Source organism: Zonotrichia leucophrys, chromosome 19 (genome assembly GCF_028769735.1).
Source record: "Zonotrichia leucophrys gambelii isolate GWCS_2022_RI chromosome 19, RI_Zleu_2.0, whole genome shotgun sequence".
Taxonomy (NCBI): domain Eukaryota; kingdom Metazoa; phylum Chordata; class Aves; order Passeriformes; family Passerellidae; genus Zonotrichia; species Zonotrichia leucophrys.
Window position 1 is genome coordinate 3,812,955 of NC_088188.1, and position 15,132 is coordinate 3,828,086.

General features: G+C 45.1%; 1 protein-coding gene across 3 annotated transcripts in view; it reads right to left on the minus strand.

The window, feature by feature from the left end:
- SPNS2 (SPNS lysolipid transporter 2, sphingosine-1-phosphate) overlaps positions 1 to 15,132 on the minus strand; it is a 137,074-nt gene that overhangs the window by 65,181 nt on the left and 56,761 nt on the right. For all 3 annotated transcript variants that reach the window (XR_010442384.1, XR_010442383.1, XM_064729244.1), the window contains exon 3: positions 9,461 to 9,597. Coding sequence is in view for 1 of the 3 variants with exons in the window: in XM_064729244.1 (XP_064585314.1) it covers positions 9,461 to 9,597 (137 nt within the window). In the remaining 2 variants the exon portion in view is untranslated. The remainder of the gene's footprint in view (positions 1 to 9,460; positions 9,598 to 15,132) is intronic.

Sequence of the window (15,132 nt, forward strand, 5' to 3'; positions counted from 1 at the left end):
CAAGCAGAATATACATTTTAACAGACAGCACAAGAAGAAGGAATGCTTCCAAGACACACACAGCCTGGAAATAAAACAATCATGCCTTCTTCCCTCTGCCCCCTCAGCAAATAACTGGCCCAGGTGAGATTTCCTGCTCAGGCACAACAAAAGCAGGACAGGTGCAATGTTACATTGCTTCCACACCATCCATCAGCTGACACAGCAGATTAACTTTCCTTCTCTTCAACCTAGATACTATAAATTCAGCTTTCTGTAAAAAAATGAGACAAACCTGTAAAGGTCTCTGGCCTGTAAAAATCTCTCATGCACCATGCTGCTGTCTCTAAGCATTTCCACGATCCAGTGAAACAGCACCAAATGTGTGTTGATGTAGGGTCTGACTCAATTGCCACAGACACACAAAAGGTTCCCACAGACTTCTAAAGAAGGAGCTGAATCAGAGCCACAATCACAGAGCCTGTGGTAATGGTTTCAACATCTTCCAGTAACCCAGATAACAGAGAGTGCTCTGAAACAGGACAGGCAATCACAGAGACGCTGTGCACACCAGCACTGAGCTCTGAGCCTGTTCCTGGGGGCTCTCCAGCACAAACCTCTGTCCACCTGCTCCACACAATGCCTGAGCTCTGAGGGCAGCTCTGACACCTCAGTGCAAGAAACTGAGCTGGGATCACAGCCTGTGCTGCAGCACACTCTGAGTGAGTTCCGATGCCAAGCAATGGAAACATCTCTTCTTTCATACCCACAGTGTTTGATTCAGGTACTGTGTGATTTCAGACCAATTAATGACCTAAAAGGAGGTGCAGGAAGCACATTTGTGCGCACACAGCTGCACACAGCTGGGGTGATTTGAGAAATTTGAATAAGACACGGGGCCAGACTGACCCCACCTGGGTAGGGTGGGACCTGGGGGGTGCATCTTGATTGCTCTCAGGTCCCAGAAGGGAGAGCAAAACCATTCCTGTTCCAGACAGCCTGCAGATGGGAAATGCAATGTGTGGTGGAGATATTCCTTATGATAGTTACTTGAAGTTCATTTTCCCCATCACAGGGATAAGGTTTCTGAGTAGGCTTTGGATCTGTGCTGTGTCTCTCTCCTGGCAGTGATCACCAGCTGTGTTTTCAATAACTCTTCCCAAATGCTTCACTGGTACATGGACACAGATACTGGATGGAAAAACCCCAGCACGGAGCAGAAAATACACTTCAATTTCTGATAACACCTTTGAAAAGCTGCCTGCTCTCACAGATTGGCTTTTTTGGGTCTGATGCTCTGAGAACACCTTAATCTAGTTTTCATTTATAGTTTCCCTTGGAAGAGTGACAGGTACAAAGGGACAAGGTAAGAACATAAAATGACCAGGAGACAAACACATGACAGTAATTCTGCACTCTACAACTATTTCATTTATATAAATATTTTCCCAATGCTTCCATCCTTGGTTAGCAAAATCTGAGGGAGCAGTGAGGACCCAAGATTGAAGAGTTCAAATCATTGCACTTGTATGTGCAAGAGAAGATGTGCTTACAGGAAAACAGTTTCTCCAATGCAAGTACTCCAAATACAGTATTGGAATCAGCTGTGCTGAAGATGATAGCACAGATACCTGGAACATCTTAAGATACCCAGAACATCTTAAGACCAGCTCAGTCAGTGCTCCATTATTAAAGGAATAAGCAATAGTGTATTTTTTCCTACAGTACACCTCATATAATCCATATTAAAAGGTGTGAGATAGTAAAACTTACAAGAGCACAGGGAACAGCACTTGGAAGGAACAGCAGGTGCCTTCTTGCTGGTGAGGGGTTGAAGAAATGGTGCCTTTCAATTTCCACATGGGGATGCTGGGTTAATGGCTGGACTCCATGATCTCAGAGGTCTTTTCCAGCCTTAACAATTCTATCATTCTAAAAGGAGCTCTGGGAAATATCTCTTTTTAAATTACCTCCTTTAGACACACAAGAGAGGGGCAGTGGGGCAGAATCAGTCCATACAGAATTCCACTCTGCAGGGTAGAGCAGAGATGAGAGCCCTTATCCTTTCATCCTTTCCCTCTCTCCCTGGGACTCCTGAGCCACCTAAGCCCAGCCCAGCACCTCCTGCACCTGGCACCAGTGCCCCCAGTGCCCTGTGGGGAGAGGGGGCTCTGACAGCTGGAAGGAGAGGAGATGCAGGGATTGCCACATCTCACTTTAGAGAGCAGAGGCCATGCAGGAGGCTGAGGGTATCTCGTGGTGCAGGGGGCACTGGGGCAGCACTAAGGGGCAGAAATGCAGCTCAGAGGGATTTGGGAGCTGACACCCCCCACACAGAGAGCACCAGCACCCACCTGATGCTGGTACCAGAGCCCACAGCAGGCAGCATTTCTCCTGAGCAGTCTAGCAAAGGCCAAGTGTGCAGAAATCCCAATTTCAACAGCACTTGCCCACCTGCAGGGCTCCTGTGCCCCAAACACAGCAGAGCCAGCCAGGAGCTGTGGCCATGCCCCTCTCTGGTCACTCCAGCATCACCTGTGTGAGGGAGGGGACTGGATGCACACACAGCTGAGTGCCCAAAGCTGCTGGGAGAATCCCTTCTGCCTTCTCTCTGCAAGAGAGCTCTGCTCAAAAATAACAGGCTGGAACAGTAGGATACAAACATCCCAGTAATTCATGGGGGCTTCAAAGACAACACTCAGTCTCCTTACATGTAAAGTGTTGGCTTGGGGATTTCAGTTTTGTTTGTTTATGTTTTTCAGGCTGTGTATTTATCTAGCACAGTGGAACCACAGGCACAGGAGCTGTATGTTTTACATTACAACTTCTGTTGGAGCACTTAAAACTAAATCCTTTTTTTTTTTTCCTATAGTGAATCATCATGTGTAGGGGGTGGTTAGATTATATTTATGTTTTTAAAATTAACTCAGCTAACCGTTTGTTCCATACTGCATACAATTTGTTGCTTCTCTTTTAGAAACTCCTTGAAAGACAAGTTTGGAAATAAAAATACATCTGGCAAGTCTGAAAGACAGGACTTGAGCAAGAACTGCACACTAACTGGAACTCCACCATGGACAATTTACTTCCTCTTCCAGAGATAAATCAAAATAAAAGGAAGAGGAAACAACACTAAGAAAAATACCTATCCAGAGGTAAATTGCAGTGGGAGCAAAAAGGTTTTATCATGTCAGCTATATCAAAGCCTGAACAGAAATATTTACCAAGAACTGGAGAATTCAAAAGCACATTCCTGGTTCACCTTGTCAATGCTTTGCTTTTCCATTTCCCAATTTTCTGGCTGTGTCTCCCAGCCAACCCCCATTAGCACAGCCTGCCCTGGGTGCTTGAGGCACTGCTGGACTCCCAGCCTGGGGGAGCAGAAGCCTTGGTTCATTTGTAAGCCAGCACGCCTTTTATACAGAAATATGCTTTATACAAGATATTTACATGGACACAGCAGTATTTTAGAAGACCAGAGAACAGTCTGCAAATTTTCAAGCTCTTTTCTACCTCCAAGCTCTTTCTTGCTTTAAGATAGAGGTGTCTCCCCATAGGGGAGAGGGATCCTGATGTCCCAGAGGGATCTGCTGAGAGGGGCTGGAAGTTTAGCCCCAAACCCCAGGGCTCACCTAAGACAATCTGCTGCTCAGACAAACCAGCTGAGAACATTTATCATGACTAATGGATGTGGATATCCAAGCAGCCAGAAACAAACTCTGCTGATAACTCTGCTGATGATCACTCCTGACAACCAGGTTGGTTCATATTAAGCTGTTCAGAAAGAGAGAAATGGTGCAGTTGGGATTACAGACCCTTCCCAGTGACATCTGGGAATATAAACCACCTCAGGGTGATCAGCCACCACAGGCAATCAGGCACTGAGCCCATGGAAATGCTGCCTAGGGAAATAAACTGGTTACTTATTAAATCAGAGTTTATATTGATACAGAGGAATACAAACATATATTTAGCTTTTTGTGTGGTTGGAAACACATCTGGGTGAAGAAACTCTATGAAGATTGTGCCCTTGGCTCATTACTTTGGGATATGACTCTATGCCACACAAAAGCCTACTGATTTTTTGTTGATTTATTACAGTTCATGAACCAACAACCAGCAAGTGTTTCCCCAAATGCCTGGCAAAAGCCAAAAACAACACAAGAAAGGGTTTTGCAGGTGAAAGTTGTGCTGGTAGGTGCAGACCTGATATAATGTCAGGTTTAAAGGGAGAAAATCTCTAAGCCAGTGTTGGTAATTAGAAAATAAAAATTAAGACACATCCATTATTTATTGAAGCTTCTATAAATGGAGTTAATTTAGAGATATGTCTAAATATGTACCAACTTTACCTGATTTTATATTATTGAACAAGTTTGTTAATGGTTTCTTAATGGAACTTTTATTTTAAAGTGCTAAACAGTGCTATAGAGCAGAAATGTGCAAGTACCAAAGCAGAGGAGGCCTCATGTCTTATCTTTCTATAGAGAAATTCTGGACTAACATAAATCATCAAACAACACTAAAAAGTGAGCTTATCAATGTTATCTCAGTCTTACTGCTTCTGATGATTTTCTTTAGTTAAATTTATCATTAGATATTTTTATCCATGGAAACAGGTGTATTTATGGAATCAATCTGTGATACAGTATTTATTTGGTTTCTTACTCTGATTTCTTTCAAAATTAATTTAAGCTGTCATGAACAATAACCAAACTTTTAAGCATGATTTGTCCTGTTTGTATTTTGCTATGTGTGGAATTCATGCATTGCTCTTTTCTATCACCCCCTGTATGCACTGGAACTAACCCCAGATTTTGGCCTGATTTTCTTTTCCATTGTGAGAGCCTATTATCTAATTATTTATTACCTACCAGCAGATAAGACATTAATTCTTCATTTATTTGACAGTCATTATTCCATTTTAGGAACCCAGAGATACTTGATAATAAATAACTAATGATATTTTAAAAGGCAGAGCTCTTTAACAACTGTCTGCATGACACATGTATCCAATTGCTGATTTATCTGCTGATTTTCAGTTACTTTTTTTAACCCAAGCAGAATATAATAGCATTTATACAGTATCTTAGATGAGTTGTTTGCTGCACTCCAATCCCTTTGTGCTGGGACAGAGTTAATTTGGGTTAATTTTTGGCTGGGACAGAGTTAATTTTCTTCCCAGTAGCTGCTGTGGAACCATGTTTTAGATTTGTGCTGAGAACAGAGCTGATAACACAGGGATAGAGCAAGGGTTAGACAGAGTCAAGGTCTGTTCTGCTCCTCAGCCCCCAGAGAAGGGCTGGGGACACAGGAATTGGGGGGACACAGGAACTGGGGGGACACAGGAATTGGGGGGGACACAGGAACTGATGGGGACACAGGAACTGATGGGGACACAGGAATTGGGGGGGACACAGGAATTGGGGGGACAGGAATTGAGGGGACACAGGAATTGGGGGGGACAGGAATTGGGGGGGACACAGGAACTGGGGGGACACAGGAACTGGGGGGGACACAGGAACTGGGGGACACAGGAACTGGGGGACACAGTAACTGGAGGGACACAGGAATTGGGGGGGACACAGGAATTGGGGTGACACAGGAACTGGAGGGACACAGGAACTGGAGGGACACAGGAATTGGGGGGGACACAGGAATTGGGGGGACACAGGAATTGGGGGGGACACAGGAACTGGGGGGACACAGGAACTGGGGGGACAGGAATTGGGGGGACACAGGAATTGGGGGGACACAGGATCTGAGGGGACACAGGAACTGGGGGGACACAGGAATTGGGGGGACACAGGAACTGGGGGGACACAGGAACTGGGGGGGACACAGGAATTGGGGGGACACAGGAACTGGGGGGACACAGGAACTGGGGGGACACAGGAATTGGGGGGACACAGGAACTGGGGGGACACAGGAATTGGGGGGGGACACAGGAACTGGGGGGACACAGGAATTGGGGGGACACAGGAACTGGGGGGACACAGGAACTGGGGGGGACACAGGAATTGGGGGGGACACAGGAATTGGGGGGACAGGAATTGGGGGGGACACAGGAATTGGGGGGACACAGGAACTGGGGGGACACAGGAATTGGGGAGACACAGGAATTGGGGGGGACACAGGAATTGGGGGGACACAGGAATTGGAGGGACACAGGAACTGGGGGGAACACAGGAATTGGAGGGACACAGGAACTGAGGGGACACAGGAATTGGGGGGACACAGGAATTGGGGGACACAGGAATTGGGGGGACAGGAATTGGGGGGACACAGGAATTGGGGGGGAACAGGAATTGGGGGGACAGGAATTGGGGGGACAGGAATTGTGGGGACACAGGAATTGGGGGGGACACAGGAATTGGGGGGGACACAGGAACTGGGGGGACACAGGAACTGGGGGACACAGGAACTGGGGGGACACAGGAATTGGGGGGACACAGGAATTGGGGGGACACAGGAACTGGGGGGGGACAGGAATTGGGGGGGACAGGAATTGGGGGGGGGACAGGAATTGGGGGGACACAGGAATTGGGGGACACAGGAATTGGGGGGGGGACAGGAATTGGGGGGACAGGAATTGGGGGGACAGGAATTGTGGGGACACAGGAATTGGGGGGGACACAGGAACTGGGGGGACACAGGAATTGGGGGGGGACACAGGAACTGGGGGGGGACACAGGAACTGAGGGGGACACAGGAACTGGGGACACAGGAACTGGGGGGGGACACAGGAACTGGGGGGACACAGGAATTGGGGGGACACAGCTGACCCCAGGGACATCCCAGCCCACAGGGCATCACGCTCAGCAGATGGAGTTGTGGCAGGACAGTAGGACAAATAAGAATGAACATGCCTCTCTCTGTAAATTTGTTTGTACAATAATCTAATCATTGACTCACACAACAGCATTTTTCATGGCTTCCTTTAGATGTTCAAATTTTAGCCAGGAACTGACACACTACCAAAGAGCTTCACAAACTGGGTGCCTTCAGAGTTCAGCAGCTCTGTAGCTGCTTTTGGCCTTTGTTAAGCTGTCTCTTCCCATTTGCACTCCAGATCTGAGCTGTGTGCTGTGCATTCTATTTAATTACACAGTGACAGGATGCATGAGGCACTAGGCCCCATCAAAATTTGAAGAAAGGCAATCCCTGAGGACAGGGATTCTGCTATTCCTCCTGAAAGGCTGCTCTTTCTCACCTAATTCAGGATTTTTGGTGCTGCCACATAAAGCAGTTGTCCTGTGTCAGCTTGTTCCTCTCAGCACTGTGTTCTCTTGTCAGCTTGGATGTGAGAACTTTTCTACTCACAGTAGTTTTACTACTGCTTTTATTTGTGCCAGCAAAGAGTTTTTGATATTTCAGCTCCCTGTCCTCCTTCCCAACAAATACATATACTGTCTTAAAAGGAAAAAAAAATGTTGAGACAAAAAGCAACATTTTACTCCTCAAATGAATCCTAGACAACAAAGATCAGGAAAAATGCCTACATGTGAAAAAAAAAATAGAAAAAGCTCTTCTCTGACCCTTTTAGCATGTCAGGAATTCACCTTGTTCAGTGTGGCATGTCTTCCCAATTAGGGCTCAGGCTCCAACATGGGCACCAAAGTGGGAGGGATAACATGGGAAGCTGGATTATTCTTAGGACCTTGCTCAGCGCTGCTGGGTAGAGAACATCCTTACAGCAGCTGCAACATCTTCCATTGCCTCCTGAGCCAGTGACAGGAGCTGGGCATGAGAACTCTGGATTGATAGCTAAGTCTTCTGCTGGAGTTGAGGATTGCAGGAAAATCAGGACAGGGGATTTTTCTAAGTTTTAGGGTGGTTTTTGTCAAGATGGCCTTTGGAGTCCAGAGTTAGTACTGATGCATATCCAGGATGACTTAATACAGGCCTGGCTATTTTGATTTTGTCTCTCTTATGACTTCCACAACATTGGGTTTGAATTCCAAACATTTGCTACTGCCACTCTGAGCCCCTGTGTACAAATAACCATTTATATTAATCCCTGAATTACTTCAGCTAATAAGCCCCAAATCCTTCAACTGAAATTCAACTCTGAAAACATCAGTCCAGTTCCAGTGCTCTCCCACTTCCAGCTGTGGGACCCAGTTGCAGGGAGATCAATGAGAACCTAAGCATAAATATATGTCTGCAACACAGGAAGTGTTCATAAGAAGGTCACTGGCTCTCTCTAAAATGCTTCTGCCTTTGGGCTCTGATCAAAGCTGCTTTTGCAGAATGTTATGAGAAACATTTAAAGAAAAAAATTAAAGAGAAAACAAAAAAAATTCCTTCTTTATTTTAGATGAGACACATTCTTTCTCTGGAAAAGGTGCTTCCTGGCCAAGGGTAACCCAGAACAATTTCCTGAGTTAAAGGCTTCCACTTTTGGCCATATACTTGCTTTAGAAATGCAGCAACAACCAATCCTGGTGAAAGCCACACTGACAGGAGTGCCACTGCCTGCTTTAAGTGGAAACTCTCTTTTTTTGAAACTGAAGAGCATGTGGGTGGGCAGGATGGAGAAGGGTGGAGAGGTTTAGTCCCTGGTTGTCATTCTTTAGGCGTGACCACAATGCTGCAATCTTTGGAACGCAGCTGGACAGAAAGGATGAGGAATGCCCCTGCCTCCCTTGGGGAAATAATCAGCCTGATGATGCCAGGAGCTGTGATTTACCTCTGCAGGAATGTTGCCACCTGCAGCAATTAAATCTCTGCTATAGTATGATTAAACAAGAGGATATTTCCCCCCAGAAACTGCCAGATCAGTGTTTCCTCCAAATGCCTCTGACAAGAAAATGAATGCAGTGAGGAGTGCTCAGAACGGGGCACTGCAGCTGTCCTGGGAGCAGGAGAGGGAGGCAGAGCTTGACAAAATTGGGTGAGCCTGACAGCTCCATCACCAGTTTCCCCAGACAAATCCATTGAGAAGTTAAAGGAGCTGAAACTGTCTGATCTCTGTGTTATCATCCACTTTCTCTGCCTTGGTGGACAGACACCAAAGTGCATCTGTAAAACCACTGCTGGATGCATTTTGTTATTCCACATACCACGAGCAGACTTCCCAACAAAATCCAATAGCTTCAGTTACATACCAGAAGACAAAAGAACCACAGTGTAGCCATGGATTCATTTTCCCCAGACTTTTGTAAAGCCTTTTAAAGCTTCTTTAGGATCTCCCTCAAAACAAAGCCCTTAAGTCAACAGAAACTCTTGCTTAGATATGCTTCATCTGTTCCTTTTTATGAATATGCACTATCAAAGGGTGACAGCTTTCACAGTTAAGCAAACACAGCTACACAGAGCACACTTCTCCCACAAAAGGTCAGATAATACAACATGCTAAATGTTAAATACACACAGGAGGGATGTGTTCCCCTTGAGCACACTGCAATGGGGAGTTATTTAGGAAAATATTGTCCATCTTTTCAGGACAACCTGTAAAGTGTCTTTGCAAAGATCTTACCTGTTCAGTGATGAAGGAGCTTGAAAAAGTGACAGCTGACCAAAAGAAGATGCCACAGCTGAGAATGATCTTCCTGTTGAAGCGGTCACCAAGGTAACCAAAGATCGGCGCCGCCACCATGAAACTACAGATAAAAACTGCAAAGGAGAGAAAAAGGAAAAAACATTTAATAAACATCAGACCAAGAACAGGAAGACTAATTTTCTGCAAGCCAAATATCCTCTAGAGAACAGTCCCAAATAATTAGACATTCTGCAGCCCTGCCTTGCAGAGCTGTGCAGGCCAATAGGCTTTCTGAAGTCGGGGCTTCCTTAATCAAACAGATTTTTCATTCCCAGAGAAACTTCAGGCCAGGGAACTCACATTACTTGAAAGCACCAGCCCCTCACAGTCTGACTGGGGATGGGCAAAACCAGGACAGAATAAATTAAGAGCTTCTGCTTAAATGTTACTGAGAAGGTGAAGTGGAGGATGGAAGGAGTTTCAAGCAAACAGAAAACAAGGGAAGGGCTCCTGTTGGCTCTGCAGCAGAGACCTGAGAGAAATGGGCCACAGAACCTGAGGCTCTTTCATCCTTGCATCCTTCCAATTTTAAAGAAATTATGCAACAGTGAGGAACACCATTAAACACCACTATCATCCTACTGACACCAGCCCTGTCTCCTCACTAGGTCCTTTCACCATCACTAAACTTGTATTTAAACCATCACTGAGCAGCAGCTTCACTAGAACAAAAAGTTTTAACCTACAAAGTCCAAATGGGCCAGGATTCTCCTCATCTGAAAGACTTCAAGTTCACAATTTGTTCCCTCCAAAACCCCCAAAGCATTAAACAAAGAGCTTCTGTCATGTAGGAGTGAGGCTCTTGACAGAGAAACTGCTGCAAAATCACCTCAATTCAGAGTTCACTCCTCTGCCCATCTCAGAACAATCTGAGAACACCTGAAATGGGGCATTCACACCATGTCCCTTATTAATCTGGATTTTGGCAGAAATTGCCATGTTTTAAACTGATTTTTACCTGGCTTTGTCTGTCCACATTAGAGAATTGGGTAAGGGCAGTTACATGGATTTCATTGGTGTGCAGAATGAACTCTGACTATAACTGGCTGTCTGGGATTCAGCAAATCCAGAAGGATTTGGGTAGGACACCAGAATCCCTGGGGGTCTCTCTTTAGTCACACAGTCCTGACACTCATTTGTTATTATCAGGTGGGTCTTGGAGGGCACTGTGGGCTTTTGGCACAGCCTAACCCCAGCTGTCCACTTTGCATTGTATAAAATAAGGTGGGGGGATAGAATAGGTAACAAAATAAAGGACAAGAGCAGAGGACACACCTCCTTTTGGGTGGGATGTGCATATAAAATTAAAATGGTTAAGACCCAAATAATGAATTTTTCATGGATGATGATATATGGTAGTTCAAAAATGTGCAGAATGCTGATCTATAACTAAATGTCTTTTTTTAGTATATTAAGATGTCAAAGCTGCTTTATAAATAATACACATTCATTTGCATCTGTGTTTTGTGACGCATGTGAGTGTGTGTGTATTTTGCACTGTGATAATTGAACTTAATTTCTGGATTACTCTTTTTACATTTAGAGTAAAATAAATCAAGATAACAGAGAAATGTTAAGGCCTGAAATGCAGCACATGCAACATATCACACATTCTTCAGTAGTAATGCTATGAACAATTTTGCTGTTTAGCTCACACATAAACCCTACTGATAGAACTCAGTCCCTGCATCTATCCCAAAATCCTTGTGCAAACAAAACCTACCAATAAAACTACAAGCAGTGTTCTCATCTCTGTTTCACAGAGAAACTGGACCAGCAGCAGCTCACAAATCTCTGCTCAGCAAGGGCACATCTGCACTGGCCCCACTCCAGCAAGGCACTTAAGCACATGCTTATATTAGGCACTTCAGAGTCATCAATTCCATGATTAAGTGCTTTCCTGAATTAACACCAAGGGCTTGGCACCTTGCAGGGCTGGTGCAACAACCTGGCACGAAGGATGTGTGGCTGTTCATTGGGAATGAGAAGCACAAAATGACTGTGACTCGTCCAGACCAGGGTGAGCACTGCAATTTGATCTTTCTCTTGGAAGGACACTACAATTCATTCATCTCAGACCCTCATTTTCTGCCATTTTTACAATGTAAAAAGGCACAAAACTGAAAAAGCTTCCAAGGGAAAATTAGAAACATCCAAGTCAGCATTCCAAATGTCAAATAATATGGTTAATTCAACTTTGAGACACACAGGGTGTCATTCAAAACTTATATTAATCAGTGGGATTATTAGCTTCAATGACCTCTGGATCATAAATGAAAAGTCTAATTCTGGAATCTGGGCAAAATGGACAAAGCTACTCTTTCAAATAAAACAAACCAAAGAAAAATTGTCCAATGACTTTCCAACAGTATACATCCTTCTGCTGCTCAAATCCCTCTGGAGGATTTATTTTTGGAAGACTCTGAGCTGTGAGCTTTGTCAGTGGTAAGCAGCTGACTTGACAGCTCCACAAGGTGTAAAATGAAAGGACAACAGAGCCAAATAAATAACAGGTAATAGAACACAGCTGTCACAAGAATAAATGCAATTTATATCAAAGTATTTATGACCCAAATATGCATCAGAGCATTGATTGACTCAAATAAATGCAGGGTATGATGGCTGTGTGGTCTGTCAAAAGGATTTTCCTGTTAGAGGCATTTCCCATGAATCAATTTTTGCAATTACTCCTGCCAGTGACAGCCGAGGCTCCTGAGCCCAGCCTGGGCTGGCAGAGCTGAGGTGAACAAAAGCAGGGCCCATCCCCAGGTGGGATGGAAACCTGAGTTACTCTGGCACAGGAGGTTCTGTGACAATAAACACCACAAAGGACAGACCTCATCCACAAGGCACAAAACTGTTTGCATGTTTTTACAAAAAACAATTGGACAAAACCCTGTAAGAATACTGACTGAAAGGCTGCTGAAGGGAGCTCCTCTTGTTCAGGACATCCTCAGTGGGAGAGAGGGGCAGCAGAAATGTTTAACCTGCAGGCAAGAGGGCTGAGCATCAGGCATTAGGCATAAGTTGCACTCCAGTAAAGGAGCCTGGAACTTGTGCCAGCCTCTTCCTCTCTGGCTTCTCTCCCTTCTTCCACAGCATTTTCTGTTCCTTGCACTCCCCCACTCCCAAATTAATAAAACTGAAGTGACACCACAGCAGCTGCTGCTTCAGCTCAAGCACAGCCACAAATCTTTTCTATTAGGGCAGCAGTGGGACAGAGGTTGGCACTGCACTTTCCTCTTCCCAATCAACAGCTCCTCTTCCCATTTTCACTTAGAGACATCCTAGAATATCACAGCTCTTGAAGAGACACAGAGTGCAAGTCAGGGCAGGGTTAGAAACCCACTGGGATTTAAGATGAGCTACTGTGAGGCAGTGATGGCACTGGGAGCAGGCACAGCTCTGGCAGTCCCATTATGGATGTGTACAGCTCATTTCTCCTGGTAAATGATCTCCAGCAGTGCCAGCAAAAGTGCCTCAGTCCCAGCACAGGGTGGAGCTGAGATCCATTTCTGCAGGAGTAAATTATCATGTGAGCAAGGGATGAATAAACAGACACACAGTGAATGCCATCAGGGAGGGAGGTTCTTTTAAGTACAGGTATTTTCAAAAGGAGAACCCATTTGTCTTTATTCCTCCCTTTGTGGCTTAGCCACTGAAACACTGCCTGTGGTGAGAAGGCAGGAAGAGTGTAATTGCCCAAACAGGATGGCTTGGTGTCTATTTCTGCCTCTGGATGCCTGTCCCACCCTGTACAGGTGCACAAGCACTTTCTCAGCCAGCACTGCCCAGCTTTTTCTGTGCGTGGCTGGAATTACAACAATGTGCAGCATAAAAAGCCTTACACGTCCCACCCAAACACCCACCAGACAGGGAAATCATCCTCCCAAGCCTCTATTGCTGCTGCAGGTGCTGCAGCTCCAGTCCTATTTCAGGATTATGGCCAGGGAGCTGCTATTCAGACACACTTTCCCCTCTCAGGAGCTGCCTGTGTACCCAGGGGAAAAGTAAATCCAACAGTGGAAGCAAAGGAGATGAGAGAAGAGGAACGAACTGTAAACTTTATATTTAACACTCACAAAAAGCTCCTGCTCCTGGAACTAGACACCATCACTTTTATTTTTCTCTTCTTTCTCTCCAAACAAAAACTTTACCAGCTTGACATTACAGCTGTTACCTGAAAAGGCTCTGACCTGCCAGCTCTCCACCCTGTGATTCCAAAGACACTTGCCTCCATCTCACTTGCTCTTTTCTTTAGTGAACTTTTGTTTAGTGGACTTATCAACCCAGAGATAACCCCAGAGAGGGCTTCTCCTGCCAGCAGGTCATCCACAGAGCAGAATCAAGAAGGAAGAGAGGCAGTGACAGAGCCACACACAGGGTGGCTGTTCCTCAGTTCCTGGAAGGTTGAGCAGATCACAGGCACGTCTGAAAAAAGGTCCCTTCTTTTGGTTTTGACTTTAAGCACACAGGGCTTATCTTTTCCTGTCAGATATAATGCTAGAAAGGTTCAGGGTCAGGTGAAAATAGCTTTCTCTACACAAGGATGCTCAACAAAAAAACCCTAGTGGGTATCTTTGAGTCAGCAGAAATCGTGTGTACACATCTGATTGAGTGCTGACAGTGAGCTTGGCTCTGTGGAAGGCAAACCCAGACAGCCTCTGCCTCAAGGGACTGGCATCCACTGAGACACTGCTGAGAACTATGTGCTGAGAGCTTGATAACATCTTCCCAACAACAAATTTCCAAACAATGAGAACACCTAAACAGGCAGCTTGCCCTGGATGGGATGCTCCATGGGTGTGTGCAAGTACAACCCTGGGGTTTGGTCCAGCCACTTCTACCCCAGGGACTTTCAGTCATGAGTGCACGTGTTTCTCAAGCTGCTTGTGACACCAGTTACCATCCACCTGCAATGGTGAATAAAACTCTCCAACATCCAAACCAGCTCCTCTACTCCAAAGACATGTTTTTGCAATGCTTCCCTCTCTCTTTTAATTTTTATTTTCTCTATAATACAGCGCACACATATATATATATATATGTATGTATGTATGTATTATATACTATATAAAGAATATATATTATATACATAATATATATTATATATATATGCATGTATAATAAAAACATAAACTCAGCAAATACAACACAGCACATTTAATCACAGAGAGGCATGGGACAATTTAGAAAGAAAGTTAAACATTAATTTCTACTTTAGGGCTAAGGAAATTAAGACACAAGAGAGTAACCTGCCCATTATGAACTACATCTGGAATCTGGAACCCACACAGGTCTTCCAGCTTCAGCAGTGTCCTCTTTATATGATCATCTCTATGCTGGAGGGATTTCTGAAAGTCCACAACCACAATTTAAAGTGATTTTTTTTCCTTCCAGCACCATTCAAGCTAAGCAAGTACAAAGATCCTTTCATGCTACTTAACCATTGAACCTGAACTGTGCCAGAGTTCAGGCACAGTGTGGTGATGGTCAGGCACTGGAAGAAGCTGCCCAGGGCAGCAGAGAAATCACCATCCCTGGAGTGCTCAAGAACTGTGTAGTTGTGGCATTGAGGGCATGGGTTAGTGCTGGAGTTGGCAGTGCTG